Genomic DNA, 12352 nt, shown 5'->3' with positions numbered 1-12352 from the left:
ATTATAAGAGGCTTATGATCGTCTATGGGTTGTACCTTGCCTATGTTTATTTTACATGTCTGATGTGGAAAATTGAATGTATCAGACTGTGATTGTGGTGGAAAATTGCTTTGGTTAGACTATGTTTGTGGTTTACTCATTCTTGTTTTTTAGTTTATTCATCTTAATTGAAATAGAGTTTACATTATAATTGCATAATCTTATCTAAGACTTCACTAATTTTGTTTTATGGCTTCACCAGTATATAAGTAGCTTCACTTTTATATATTAGTCATGACTTAGTGACTGAACAACAAGACTCCCTACAGGCCAACTTGAGAAAATTGGTCAATTCTGAAGATTCATTTCCAAAACACAATGTGAAGAATGTGTCTTTGACATAGATAACATTTTGAGTATATGTACCCAGTGCTGACGTGAGTCTTCTCATTTTATCCTTACAACAACTGTTATTATCCCTATTTTACAGATGAGGAAGTGAGAGTGTTAGTCACTCAGTAGTGTCCGATTCTTTGCAACCCCATGGACTGTAGCCGGCCAGGTTCCTCTGTCCATGGAATTCTCCAGGCAAGAATATTGGAATAGATGCCATTCCCCTCCCCAGGGCATCTTCCTGACCCAGGAATTAAGCCTGGGTCTCCTGCACTGAAGGCGGATTAGGAAACTGAGGCTCAAAGATGTTGAATGATATGTCCAATGATACACTGATAGCTGTCAGTGGAGATAGGACCCAAGCAGCTTGACCTAAAGTCTGAAGTCTTAAGCATTATTCTATGCTTAAATGCCTCTCCAAATGCAGAGCTATATATCTGAAGCTATATATCTGAAGTCAGCAGTTATCAACTGCTGACTTCATTCAGATGAGATGTAACTGTAAAATAATAACACAAAATATATCCCACCATACACACTTAGAATTTATGAAACAACCAATGAAGGCTATCTTCAGGAAGGCAGTGCCCAACCTACTCCACCTTGCTGCCTTTCACATTTTGGAGTGTACTCTAGAAAATGCTTTCAGAATCAATTTAAGAAGGGCATGTCGGGCTTCCCTGGTGCTCAGTGGTAAAGAATCTATCTCCAGTGTGGGAGACCCAGGTTCAATCCCTGGTCTGGGAAGATTCCACGTGCAGAGGAGCAACTAAGTCCGTGTGCCACAACTACTGAGCCTGTGCTCTAGAGCCCAGGGGCTGCAACTACCGAAGCCCATGTGCCTAGACAACCTGTGCTCTGCGCCAAGAGGAGAATCCATTGCCATAAGAAGCCTGAGTACCACAACTAGAGCGTAGCCCCTGCTCACCGCAACTAGAGAAAAGCCTGTGCAGCAATGAAGACCCAGCACAGTAAAAAAATAAATGAAAAATTTTTAAAGAAAGGGGGCATGAGGATTGAGTATTTGCTAAGTTCCAGATGCTCTGCCTATATTATGTAATTTGATCCTGTCTATCCTATGATGTATTTTTGTCCTTATGTTATAGATGAGAAGTTGAGTAGCAGAGGGAAGTAAAGTAATTTCCCTAAGGTAATATAGCTATAAAATGGTACAGCCAGTGATGCTTGATCCTGACAGTGTGGCAGATGCTGCTACTTGTCCCTCAAAATCATTCTCCTTTCTTCTTTCTTCATTTAAAGGCAGTTTGATTGGCTTTGTTACAGTCATGTAATCTACATCTCAGTCAAGACATTTCCAATGCCTGACAAGATAATAAGCTCCATTGAGATAAGGAAGATTAACAAAACCTGGTTTTGTGCCTGAAACCTAGTAGGTCCTCTATCTACAAGTATTTTAATGAATCCTTAAAATCTCACTGTGAAGTAATTCACAGTGCAGTAGAATGCCTCTTATCTGACACGACTGGGACTAGATTATTTTATTTCAACAAACGTTCATTTGCCATCTGTCAAAGTGTGACCAGGGTCTTGCCTTTGAGGATAAGAACAAAGATTGTAGTTATCCATCTTCTTTCTTGCATAAACTTCACCACTTACATATCACCTAACAGTTTGAAGTTTGCTTCCTTAAGGTGGAACAAAAAATTGATGGTATATTTAAAGCAATCTGAGTGCAAAATTCACCTAGATTTTTATGATTTCCCCCAATTTGTAATAGTCTCTCCACTCATATCTAATTCAACAGCAGTTTTTAAAGTCACTCACCTGAATTGTGTCTTCTAAAGATTCAACTTAGTTGTCATAGAAACAGCTTGTTTCCACACTCTTAGTTCATCAGTTTAATTACGAACAACGATAACACATACAATTGGAATAAACACATTTGGTATCAAACACGAACAACTGTTGGTAAGCAATGGCTTAACTGGGGGAGTTGAACTGCACAGCATCCTACAAGGTACTCACTGCCTAGGTATGAATCTCAGCTTCACTTACTAGTTGTGTGACCTGGCAGGTAGACCACTTAACCTTTGTGCCTACTTTTCCTCACGTGTGAAAGGGGATTCATCTGCTGTGAGGATTAAAGAAGACACTTGTGAAGCACTTACAACAGGGTGTGGCATGTGCCAAGTTAGCAATGTTACAAAATACTGTTGTTGCAGCAGCAGCAGTAAAGCTGCTAGAGGCCCGAGGGGCCCCGCAGACAGCATCTGCTTTTATTTTGTGGAGGAAGAGGAGTACATCAAAAGCTCCGTTAAGGTGTATCTTCTGTAGCATGAGATACACATTTCCCATATGAGAAAATGGAGTCAGTGACCCTAAAGTGTCTTAAACAAGATGTCATGCTTTTAAGAACTGGCAAGGCCAGATTGTGAGGTTTGATGCCAAAAAGACAGGGGAGAAATGTACCATCCGTTTTCCTTTTTTCTTTTCCCTATTGAATCCAAAAATCCCAATGAGAAGCACCCAGAACGCCTTGGTGCTAAGACCGGCAAGCCCTCGTGCAGCCTGCTCGGGGGCCTACTTGCAGACATTGCATTCCATGCCCATGCAGTGCTCACTAGAAATGACGGGGAAGGGGTTCAGCCCTAGAAGTCCCTGAAGTGTGCATGTTGGGAGGGTACTGCAGAGGCCATGCTGTGGCTAGCCGGGGATGGTCACATGATTATGCAGAAGCCAGACTCCATGGATCTCCTCTGAGGGTTCCTGCCAGGGGGTTCCCTGGGCTGTTTGAATGACCTGAAGGAGGCAGAGAGGGGCTTGCCAGTGAGAGTGACTAGGGAGAGAAGAGAAGGGAGCTTGCTCTGGCTCCAACTTCTGTAACCCTTTCTGGCCCTACCTCTGCTGGTGGGCTCCAGGGCAGTGGGGAGTATGCTTAAGCCATGCGTTCCCCCATTCAGCAGGATTCTCCCTTTCACCGAGGCCTACACTCAGGCCATGCAGGAGGCGGGGGACACTCCGGACCTCCAGAGCTGAGTGAAGGTTATGCAGACTGCTAAAGGGCAAAGTCAGAGAGGCTCAAAGCACCATGTCCCCAAGCAACAGACCACCTCTTCCCCCAACTTTAAGAGATCATGTTCCATTAAAGTCATCCAAATTCACATCCTCTCCTACTTCTTTTATCCATTCTCCAGGCTTCATCCCTCCTCCCAGGTACCTACCTATTGCCACGGGGCACGTTGGGTACCAGAAGGCCAGGGTTCTCCATTCTGAGGGGGCCTTGGCCTCCAAATGAGAGATGAGCCTTGGGTCTTGGGTCTGGATGGAGAGACAAACACATTCATCACGGGCCTCGCTGCCCCAAGAACCATCATGGGGGGAAAGAGACATCTTTGGGAGAAGAACCAGGAGGGTGGGTGTCAGGGGATGTTTTGGTCACTGTATGCAGAGGATCCCCCTGTATAGGGCAGGTGCTTAGCAAACTTGGACTGACTGGATGGGAATGATTCACCAGTGAGCCTGGTGCCTGGAAGAAAACACACTGAAAAGAAGACATCAGTGAATTCAAGTCACCAAGAAGCAAGGAACTCTGTCCTCAGAGTGCAAAGCCTTTGGGGGAAGAGCCTAGTAAGCTAAGGTGAGAAAAGCATCCAGTGCCTGGCATGCAGTAGGTGTGGAAACCTTGGTGCTCCAAGATACAGAGTTCTAGATGTTAGAAAAGCCTCAGGAGCAGGTGGGAAGAGGCAGATTCAGGAAAGGGGTTTAGGCAAAATGGTCCAGGGCCTTGAGAGAGGAGCAGAAAGCGGGGAGGGCTGGTCCTGGCCTTGGGAATACAACGAGTGGGAGGGTGGGGTAAAGGAAGTAAGAGCACTCGCATTTGGGGGGCGGCGATGCTAGAAGCAGCTTCCTTAGACTCACCCTCCAGCCTTGGTGCCCGAGATGTGGGAACATTCGCGGATTCTTCCTCTTTCCCCTCGTGGTCTTCCTCTAACTCATCTTCCCACCCACCAGGAGATCTGTAGAGGCAGGAAACAGGGGGCAGAGTGGTACTCTGGCCAGCTCCCTTCCTACCCACTGTGCCAGGCTGTGACACCTCCCAACACACCCTGAGACCACATCCATCCCTGAAGCTCTGCTTCCGCCCTGCTTACCTATGCTGCACTCCTGGTGTGCCCCTGCCTACCCTGGCTGGGGTCCCTTCCACCAGGCCGCCTCCACCTGGAGCCAGGGATCTCTCTGGAGCTGAGGTCTAGGAATAAAGAGGGGTAAATGGGATCAGTTTGAGAAAAATGGCTATCCCAGCTGTGGTTGTGGTGTGAATGTACGTTCCTTCCACACACAATGGCCCCAGAGAGACAGAGAAGTGCTAGAGACAGCTGGGCTGTGCCTTGTGTCTAAGGATGAAACTACAGGGCAAGGCCCTTTGTTCTGTTAAGGTCCCCAGGAGTAACTCTCAAGTTAGAACTCAAGCTCATGGACTATCAGACCCAGCCAGAGCTTGATGACCACCTCATCCTTCCTGGGGCCTCCAGGAACAAAGTCATAGAAAGTTGGTGGCCAACTTCGGATAGAACCCAGGTTTTCTGATGCCTAATCCAGTCAACTGCTTATACAAAGATAATTTTACCTGCAAACTATAAATATGATATCCTAGTCTTTCAAATAAGAGAGGACATGGATGAAAAAGTGCAAGTGTTAATCACTCAGTTGTGTCCAACTCTTTGCAATCCCATGGACTGTAGCCCACTAGGTTCCTTTGTCCATGGAATTCTCCAGGCAAGAATACTGGAGTGGGTAGCCATTTCCTTCTCTAGGGGATCTTCCCAAGAGAGGACATCAGTTCAGTTCAGTCACTAAGTCGTATCTGACTCTTTGAGACCCCATGGACTGCAGCACACCAGGCTTCCCTGTCCATCACCAACTCCTGGAGCTTACTCAAACTCATGTCCATCAAGTCCGTGATGCCATCCAACCATCTCATCCTCTGTCGTCCCCTTCTCCTCCTTCCTTCAATCTTTCCCAGCATCAGGGTATTTTCCAATGAGTCAGTTCTTCGCATCAGGTGGCCAAGTATTGGAGCTTCAGCTTTAGCATCAATCCTTCCAATGACTATTCAGGACTGATTTCCTTTAGGATTGACTGGTTGGATCTCCTTGCAGTCCAAGGGACTCTCAAGAGTCTTTCTTCTCCAACACCACAGTTCAAAAGCATCAATTCTTCAGCGCTCAGCTTTCTTTATAGTCCAACTCTCACATCCATACATAACTACTGGAAAAACCATAGCTTTGGCTAGACAGACCTTTGTCAGCAAAGTAACATCTCTGTTCTTTAAAATGCTGTCTAGGTTGGTCATAATTTTTCTTCCAAGGAGCAAGCATCTTTTAATTTCATGGCTGCAGTCACCATCTGCAGTGATTTTGGAGCCCAAGAAAATAAAGTCTCTCACTGTTTCCATTGTTTCTCCATCTATTTGCCATGGAGTGATGGGACCAGATGATCTTAGTTTTTTGAATGTTGAGTTTTAAGTCAGTTTTTTCACTCTTCTCTTTCACTTTCATCAAAAGGCTCTTTAGTTCCTCTTCACTTTCTGCCATAAGGGTGGTGTCATCTGTGTATCTGAGGTTATTGATATTTATCCCAGCAATCTTGATTCCAGCTTGTGCTTCATCCAGCCTGGCATTTCGCATGATGTATTCTGCACAGAAGTCAAATAAGCAGAGTGACAATATACAGCCTTGACGTAATCCTTTCCCAATTTGGAACCAGTCTGTTGTTCCATGTCCGGTTCTAACTGTTGCTTCTTGATCTGCATACAGATTTCTCAGAAGGCAAGTAAGGTGGTCTGGTATTCCCATCTCTTGAAGAATTTTCCACAGTTTGTTGTGATCGACACAGTCAAAGGCTTTGGCGTAATCAATAAAGCAAAAGTGGATGTTTTTCTGGAACTCTTTGCTTTTTTGATGATCCAGTGGATATTGGCAATTTGATCTCTGGTTCCTCTGCCTTTTCTAAATCCAGCTTGAACATCTAGAAGTTCATGCACTGCTGAAGCCTGGCTTGGAGAATTTTGAGCATTACTTTGCTGGCATGTGAGATGAGTGCAATCGTGTGGTGGAGACATAAAACCCAGCAAATAAATATAACAAATATTCAACCATAATTTCAATTCCTTGGGTAAGTAGGTTGCCTGAGAAATCTCAAAGTGTGAGGGAAGAGGCAGTTGAAGAGACATTGACCTGTTGAGAGAGGATGGGAGGTAGACAGGGAGGGAGGAGGAGTTCAGAGAAGGAGGCGCACGGGTAGAGACCCACAGAGAACTGTCCCCTAGAGAATGAGAGGAGAGAGAGCACATCCTTGGAGCACTGCTCCCATCCTGTGGCTCTTTGGGGAACTGCAGCTAGAGACAAAACCACGTCCTGCAAGTCTGGCTCAGTTACCTTTGATGGTGTGCGTGCATACAAGTGTGCTCAGTCATGTCTGACTCTTTGGGATTCGATGGACTGTAGCCCACCAGGCTCCTTCTGTCCATGGGATTATCCCAGCAAGAATACTGAATGGGTTGCTATTTTCTCCTCCAAGGGATCTTCCAAACCCAGGGATGGAACCTGTGTCTCATGGGGCTCCTGCATTGGTAGGTGGATTGCTTACCACTGAGCCACCTGGGAAGCCCCATCTTCAATGGGGCCTTTGGCCTTCACCCACTGGGCTAGTTACCAATCAGCCAAAGCCCTAGCACAGCCCTGGTGTTGGGGACGTGCCACAATCCCCCACCCACCTCCCCACCCCCAGGTGGCCTCTGGAAAGTGGTATGTGCCCCACACGTAGGCCCTGGGGCAGATGAACACAGATGAGCAGTCAAGTGCAGCATCCTTGACATCAGCTCCACTTATCACCACCCCTTTCTCCGGGTAACCTCCCCCCCACCCACTACTGCTTGTCTCAGGTGTCATCTCACCAGGGTGTGAGTTGGAAGCAGTCCACCCCGGGCCAAGTGGGTCCTTATGGCATCTGTCAGCTTGGCCACCAGCCGCTCTCGCACAGAATCTGACTCCTTCTGGGGAGAGAGTGGATAATGGGGTAGTGGGAAAAGCCTGGGCTTCAGGACCGGGGAGGAAATAGAAGAGGAGGAGGGGAGGGGCCTTTGTCTCTTCTCTTCTCTAGCCCATCCCCATGCCTTTGCCAGCATCCTGCCACCGCCTACCCAGAACCATGGACAGAGGTGGGTTCTTCCTCACAATAGTGTCCCAGGACCCAGCACACTGTGTGCCCAGTGCACATTTGGTGGGTGAATGGATGGTGGGGAGAGACAGGAATATTAGCTGGAGAAAGCATGTCAGGAGAGCAACTGGAGGGCTATTGGGAAACAGTTCGATTCTGGGATGGAGGGTCTCACCGGACTCCGGGCCAGCGCTTCCTTATAGTACTTCAGAGCCTGGTCATGCTGTCCCAGTCTGGCTGCAGCAGCCCCCAGACCCTCACAGGCCTGCCACTGCCCCTTCACGTCCCCTGGGGAAGACAGTCTGAGAAGTCCTCCCCTGGCTCCCAACCCCACCAACCTTCCCCTCTAGAGGTCCTCCCACCAGCCCCAAGGATCCTCAGGCTTTGCCCCACCCCAAGCCGCCTGCAAGCCGCTCCCCTCACCAGTGTCCCGGGCAGCCTGCAGAGCATGTAGGTAGTTGTCTCTGGCGGCCTTGTGGTCTCCCAGCTGGCTCACTGCAAATGCCAGGCTGCCAAAGCTCCAGCCCTGCTCCCTCCGCTGCCCCACAGAGCCTGGGGACAGAGCCCACACCATCCTAAGAGAGGACTTGGCCTGCTGGGGCATCAGAACCCTGCCCCCCAACGAGGAAGGGAGGGTTGCCAGGAGTCCTGGTGTGCAACCCTGGCACACCTCTAGAGGCACCATGAAGGCTTGAACTCTTGAAACCCAGCCTGAGTTTTGGTCTGAATGCCTCCCCAGGCTACTCTGAGCCACATAAAAACCCAGGGAGGCAGGCAAGGCAGGTATTAATAGCTTCATTTTTATACACGTGCAACCTGAAGCTCAGAAAGTGAAGGTAATGTGCTGAAAGTCACACAATCATTTAGAAGAAGCACTGGGCTCCATTTCAGGCCTCCCCTTCCAGCTAGGTTCTTCTCTCTGCCCATTGCTGCCTTCCCAACCCCAGGCTTCAGCCTCTGGGCCCATAACCCTCTGTCCTGCCTGGCTATACCACCCCCACTCTCTCTTCCCTGGTTCTGGACTTCCCAGTCTAATTAGTTCTAAAGTATAACCACAATTAGCTCTAGAGTTCCAGCCTTGGGGCCCCAGCTGGAACCCCCCTCTTAGCCCCTCGGTCTCAGTCTCACTCCCCAGTCCCTGGTACCCACCGTGCAGGTCGGCAGCCTTCTGGTGGAGCTCCCGGGCTTCCTGATAGTTGCCGAGGGCATTGTGGACCATCCCAAGGTTCCTTAGCACCGTGGCCTCCTCTCCTGGCTCCCGGCACAGGGGCAGGGCTTGCAGGAAGGCCTCTACTGCTAGCGGGAACAGCTGGAGCTGGGAGTAGCCCAGGCCTAGATCGTTATAGAGTTGCCCTAGAGGGCATGGCCAAGGTCACTGGCCAGATGCTGCTGAAGCTGTACTGGTGCAGCCTCTGTCCCACTCTCCCAGGGTTCTCCCAGCCCCTCCCAGCCCTCAGAAAGGCCTCTGCTTCCACCCCATGTCTCAGAGTATCACCCGGTCAGAAATCCCCCAGATCCCACACCTTCTCAGCCCCAAGGCCTCACCCAGCAGTCCCTGCTCAGTGCTTCTCTCAGCAAGCCTCCGACTTTCCTCCAGCACCTGCATGACTTCACCCGCCCCATGCTGCCCGCTCTTCAGCATACACCCCGCTGCAGCCCCCAATGTCAGGGCTGCAGCCTGGGGCTGCCCTGCTTGGGCATAGGCCCGGCTCGCTTCTTGCAGGCAGTGGGCTGCTAGCCCAGGCTGTCCCAGAGCTCGGTAGCAGGCTCCCATTTTTGCCTGGGCTTGTCCCTGGTCACCTAGTGGCTGGTAGTGGCACAGGGCCTTGTGGTACCAGGCCAAAGCTTGAGGCAGGTCACCCAGGGCATGGTAGGCCAAAGCCACATTGAAACACTGGTCGCCATGACACCCGCCCTGGGCCGTCTCTTGAGGTTGAGCACGTAGGAGCAGCTCAAGGCCTCTGGCTGGGTCCCCAGTCTCCACGTAGGCAGCCCCCAGGTTGAAGGCACAGGCCCGGAGAACAGGGGTGTCTCTGGTTTGTGGTGACTTGGAAGCCAGGAGGAAGGCCCTCCGGAAGCTGGTCAAGGCCTCATGGTTCCAGCCAGCCAATAGGGCCCTGTGGCCAGCCCTGGTGAGGGCTTGGATGGTGGCCTCTTGCTGAGGCCACTTTCTTTTCTTCTTTTTCTTCTTGGAGCTTGAGGACGAGAGTGAGGGTTCTTGGGGGGTATCCTCAGTGTTGAGGGAAGACATAGTGCTGACAATAGGGAGCAGAGGAGTCAGTATGTTATCTTTGGTCTTCCAAAGGACCACTGTCCCTCTATAGCAATTCAGCTCTACTTCTGCCCTGGTGTGACCCTCAGGGTTTCAAGGATTTCTCTCTGCCATCTCACTTTGCTCCACCTATCCCATTGGACACCACATCAACTCTCACTCCAATGTCCTGACTAATTGCTCATCCTCCAAGACTCATTTTAAGACAAGGAGGGGGCAGGGCACAGTCTTTAAAAAAGTGACTTAGCCTGAGGACACAACATAAACTGATTAGAACCAACTGGGTCCAAGATGGCGGACTCAACTTCCACTTGACCTTGAGCCTCAGTATACTCTCAATGTAACACACCCCGGGTGCCATGATGGTTCTAAGGATGACCACGAAATGTCAAAAAGTGGGTGTGGCCCAATTCCTTGAAATCCCCACCCCTTTTCCAAAACAACTGGAATACTCCTCCCAATCATTAGCCTGTGTAATCACCTCAATACTAACAATACCCACCAAGAGCCTATGTAAAAATTGACAACCCCACACACTCTGTCTATGGAGGGTGTTTCTTCCCTGAATAAACCTTCTTTCTCTTTACTATGGCTCAACATTGAATTCTTTCCTGCATGAGGCTAAGAACACATACTTGGCATCCACCCCAGGGACTCGGACCTGGGATGTGACCATCCTCTCTCGAACCACTCTCTTTCTTGCAACAATTTCAAGTAACAGCTTCCTTCAGAAAGGCCCTCCCCTCAACCAACTGGGTCCTTCTTCTGTACTCCCATAGTGCTTATCTGTCCTTAGGTCTTTTATGGCATTTTTCACACCGGGTTAGGGTCGTTGACTTTCTTGACCATTTCCCCTACGAGATTTGGAGCAACTTGAATGTTCTAAAACAGTAGATTCTCAAAATATGTTTCCCGAATGAGACGAAAAAGTTGTGGAGATGGATGGTGGTGAAGGCTGCACAAAAATGGGAGTATACTTAATGCTGCTGAACTGTAAGCTTAGAAAAGGTTTAAAATGGTGAATTTCATGTTATATATAGATTTTTGCCACAATAAAAAAGGTATACTGAATGAATAAATGAATGGATGAACGAACAGAGCACATACAGGGCCTCTGCTCCACCATCTCCTTCACTTGGTGCATCCGAAGACATCCACTCATAATCTACATACTCCTGCTGTCTAATCTCAAGGTAGAGTTCAAGTCAGTTCGACAAAAGCTCAGTGCACTCCTGCTGTATGCCAGGTGCCATACAAGGCACTAGGGGCACAAAGCTGACTAGGCCATGTAATTGGCGACGAGCCAACTTTCAGGAGCAAGGCTTCTGTGTCTCCGTTTACTGCCTACTCCCTATCTCAAGGGGAACCTCTCTCCCCGCTACCTCCTTGACTTTCTGTCTGCTTGCTAGTTTTGGTCGCCTAACATCCTGCTGTTGTCTCCGGGGCACTGTTAAACCCAAGTATATTTCTCGCGTCAGCATGTGTTTCTCGTTAGTATCTCTCCCCAAGAAAGGCAAAGCCTTTTTCCTGAATTCTTCTCCCAAGAGATGGGAAAAGGAGTGGAAAAGGCCCAAGAGCTCAGTTCTCAGTCCCTCCCATTTTCTTCTTCTTCCCTGCTGCTTTTTTTTTTTTTTTTAGGAGAAGCAAGCAAACGTGATACATTCTCTTTTTAAAGAAACTACCCCTGCTCCTAAGAGCACCCAGAAATTCTGTCTCTTTGAGGCCCTCCTTCCTGGGCATTCCTGGCTACCCCCACACCAGACCTTGGGGCCCCAGGCACAGGCGCCTTACCTTCTTTGATCTTCTCTGTAGCTGACTTTCTGGAATGGTCCCTCTGGCTAGGATTACCTCTCTCAGCTCTTAGCTCAGAGCCCCTGGGGTTACCAGACAACCAGGTACCGCCCTCAATGCCTAGGGAATTCTTTGATTGACAGCTCAAATATCCTATCTTAGTGCTGAACTCTGCTGGTGCTTGGGCACAGAATACCTGGATTTCTTTGCCCTTCCTGCCTCACCTCTCCCCACTCTTGCAGACACATGCTTCAAGTCCTTCACTTCAAGCAAGAATCAAAGCAGCAAGGGCTTGTTGCTAGTTATAGCTTCAAAGATCATCTATCACATTCCCTCATTTCACAGAGGAAGGGACCTCAGAAGAGCAGGTGTGCCTGAGGTCACAAAGCAGTCATGAGGCTGAGATTAGAGCCCAGGTTTTCTGATTCTGGGCTAACTAGCCTAAGGTCCTTTCCACTAACCGTGATTGCAAGTTTTAATGAGGTGTGGGTTGTCCCAGCAATGAACCCTTTCACACACACACGAACACACTCATACACTGTGCTTCTGTGTGGTAGTTTTACATTTGGGAAGAGGGTGAAAAGTTGATGGTCAGGAAAAGCCTGGAGATCAGAGGAGCCTCTCTGCCCCCGGACTCCTTTTCCCAGCTCCACTGATCTGCAACCTCCAGGTTCTGCTTAATGAGAGAACAGCAGGACCCAGGAAAACCAGCACCTCCTGCCCTAACTCACCAAGGGT

At 49.0% G+C, this 12352-nt stretch overlaps 1 protein-coding gene across 1 annotated transcript; it reads right to left on the bottom strand.

Moving 5' to 3' along the window:
- Nucleotides 1–4095: 4095 nt before the first annotated feature.
- Nucleotides 4096–9802, bottom strand: TTC24 (tetratricopeptide repeat domain 24). The gene is made up of 8 exons (XM_070361758.1): nucleotides 9097–9802; nucleotides 8701–8904; nucleotides 7975–8103; nucleotides 7727–7839; nucleotides 7289–7387; nucleotides 4485–4582; nucleotides 4252–4349; nucleotides 4096–4151 (listed from the first exon to the last, which is right to left on the bottom strand). The coding sequence occupies exons 1-8, from the start codon at nucleotides 9800–9802 to the stop codon at nucleotides 4096–4098; spliced, it is 1503 nt and encodes a 500-aa protein (XP_070217859.1).
- Between the last annotated feature and the right edge of the window lie 2550 nt (nucleotides 9803–12352).

Source organism: Bos mutus, chromosome 3 (genome assembly GCF_027580195.1).
Source record: "Bos mutus isolate GX-2022 chromosome 3, NWIPB_WYAK_1.1, whole genome shotgun sequence".
Classification (NCBI taxonomy): Eukaryota; Metazoa; Chordata; class Mammalia; order Artiodactyla; family Bovidae; genus Bos; species Bos mutus.
Note: the sequence above shows the minus strand (reverse complement) of the source record. Positions and strands in the feature narration are given on the sequence as shown.

What these genes read in the sequence shown, in the direction of transcription:
- TTC24 (XM_070361758.1), bottom strand. Translation starts at nt 9,802, where the DNA reads ATGTCTTCCCTCAACACTGAGGATACCCCCCAAGAACCCTCACTCTCG. An exon ending in CACTGAGCAGGGACTGCTGG is followed by an intron (nt 8,905 to 9,096) that starts GTGAGGCCTTGG and finishes CATGCCCTCTAG; the next exon opens with GGCAACTCTATAACGATCTA. An exon ending in ACACCAGGAGTGCAGCATAG is followed by an intron (nt 4,350 to 4,484) that starts GTAAGCAGGGCG and finishes CTGCCTCTACAG; the next exon opens with ATCTCCTGGTGGGTGGGAAG.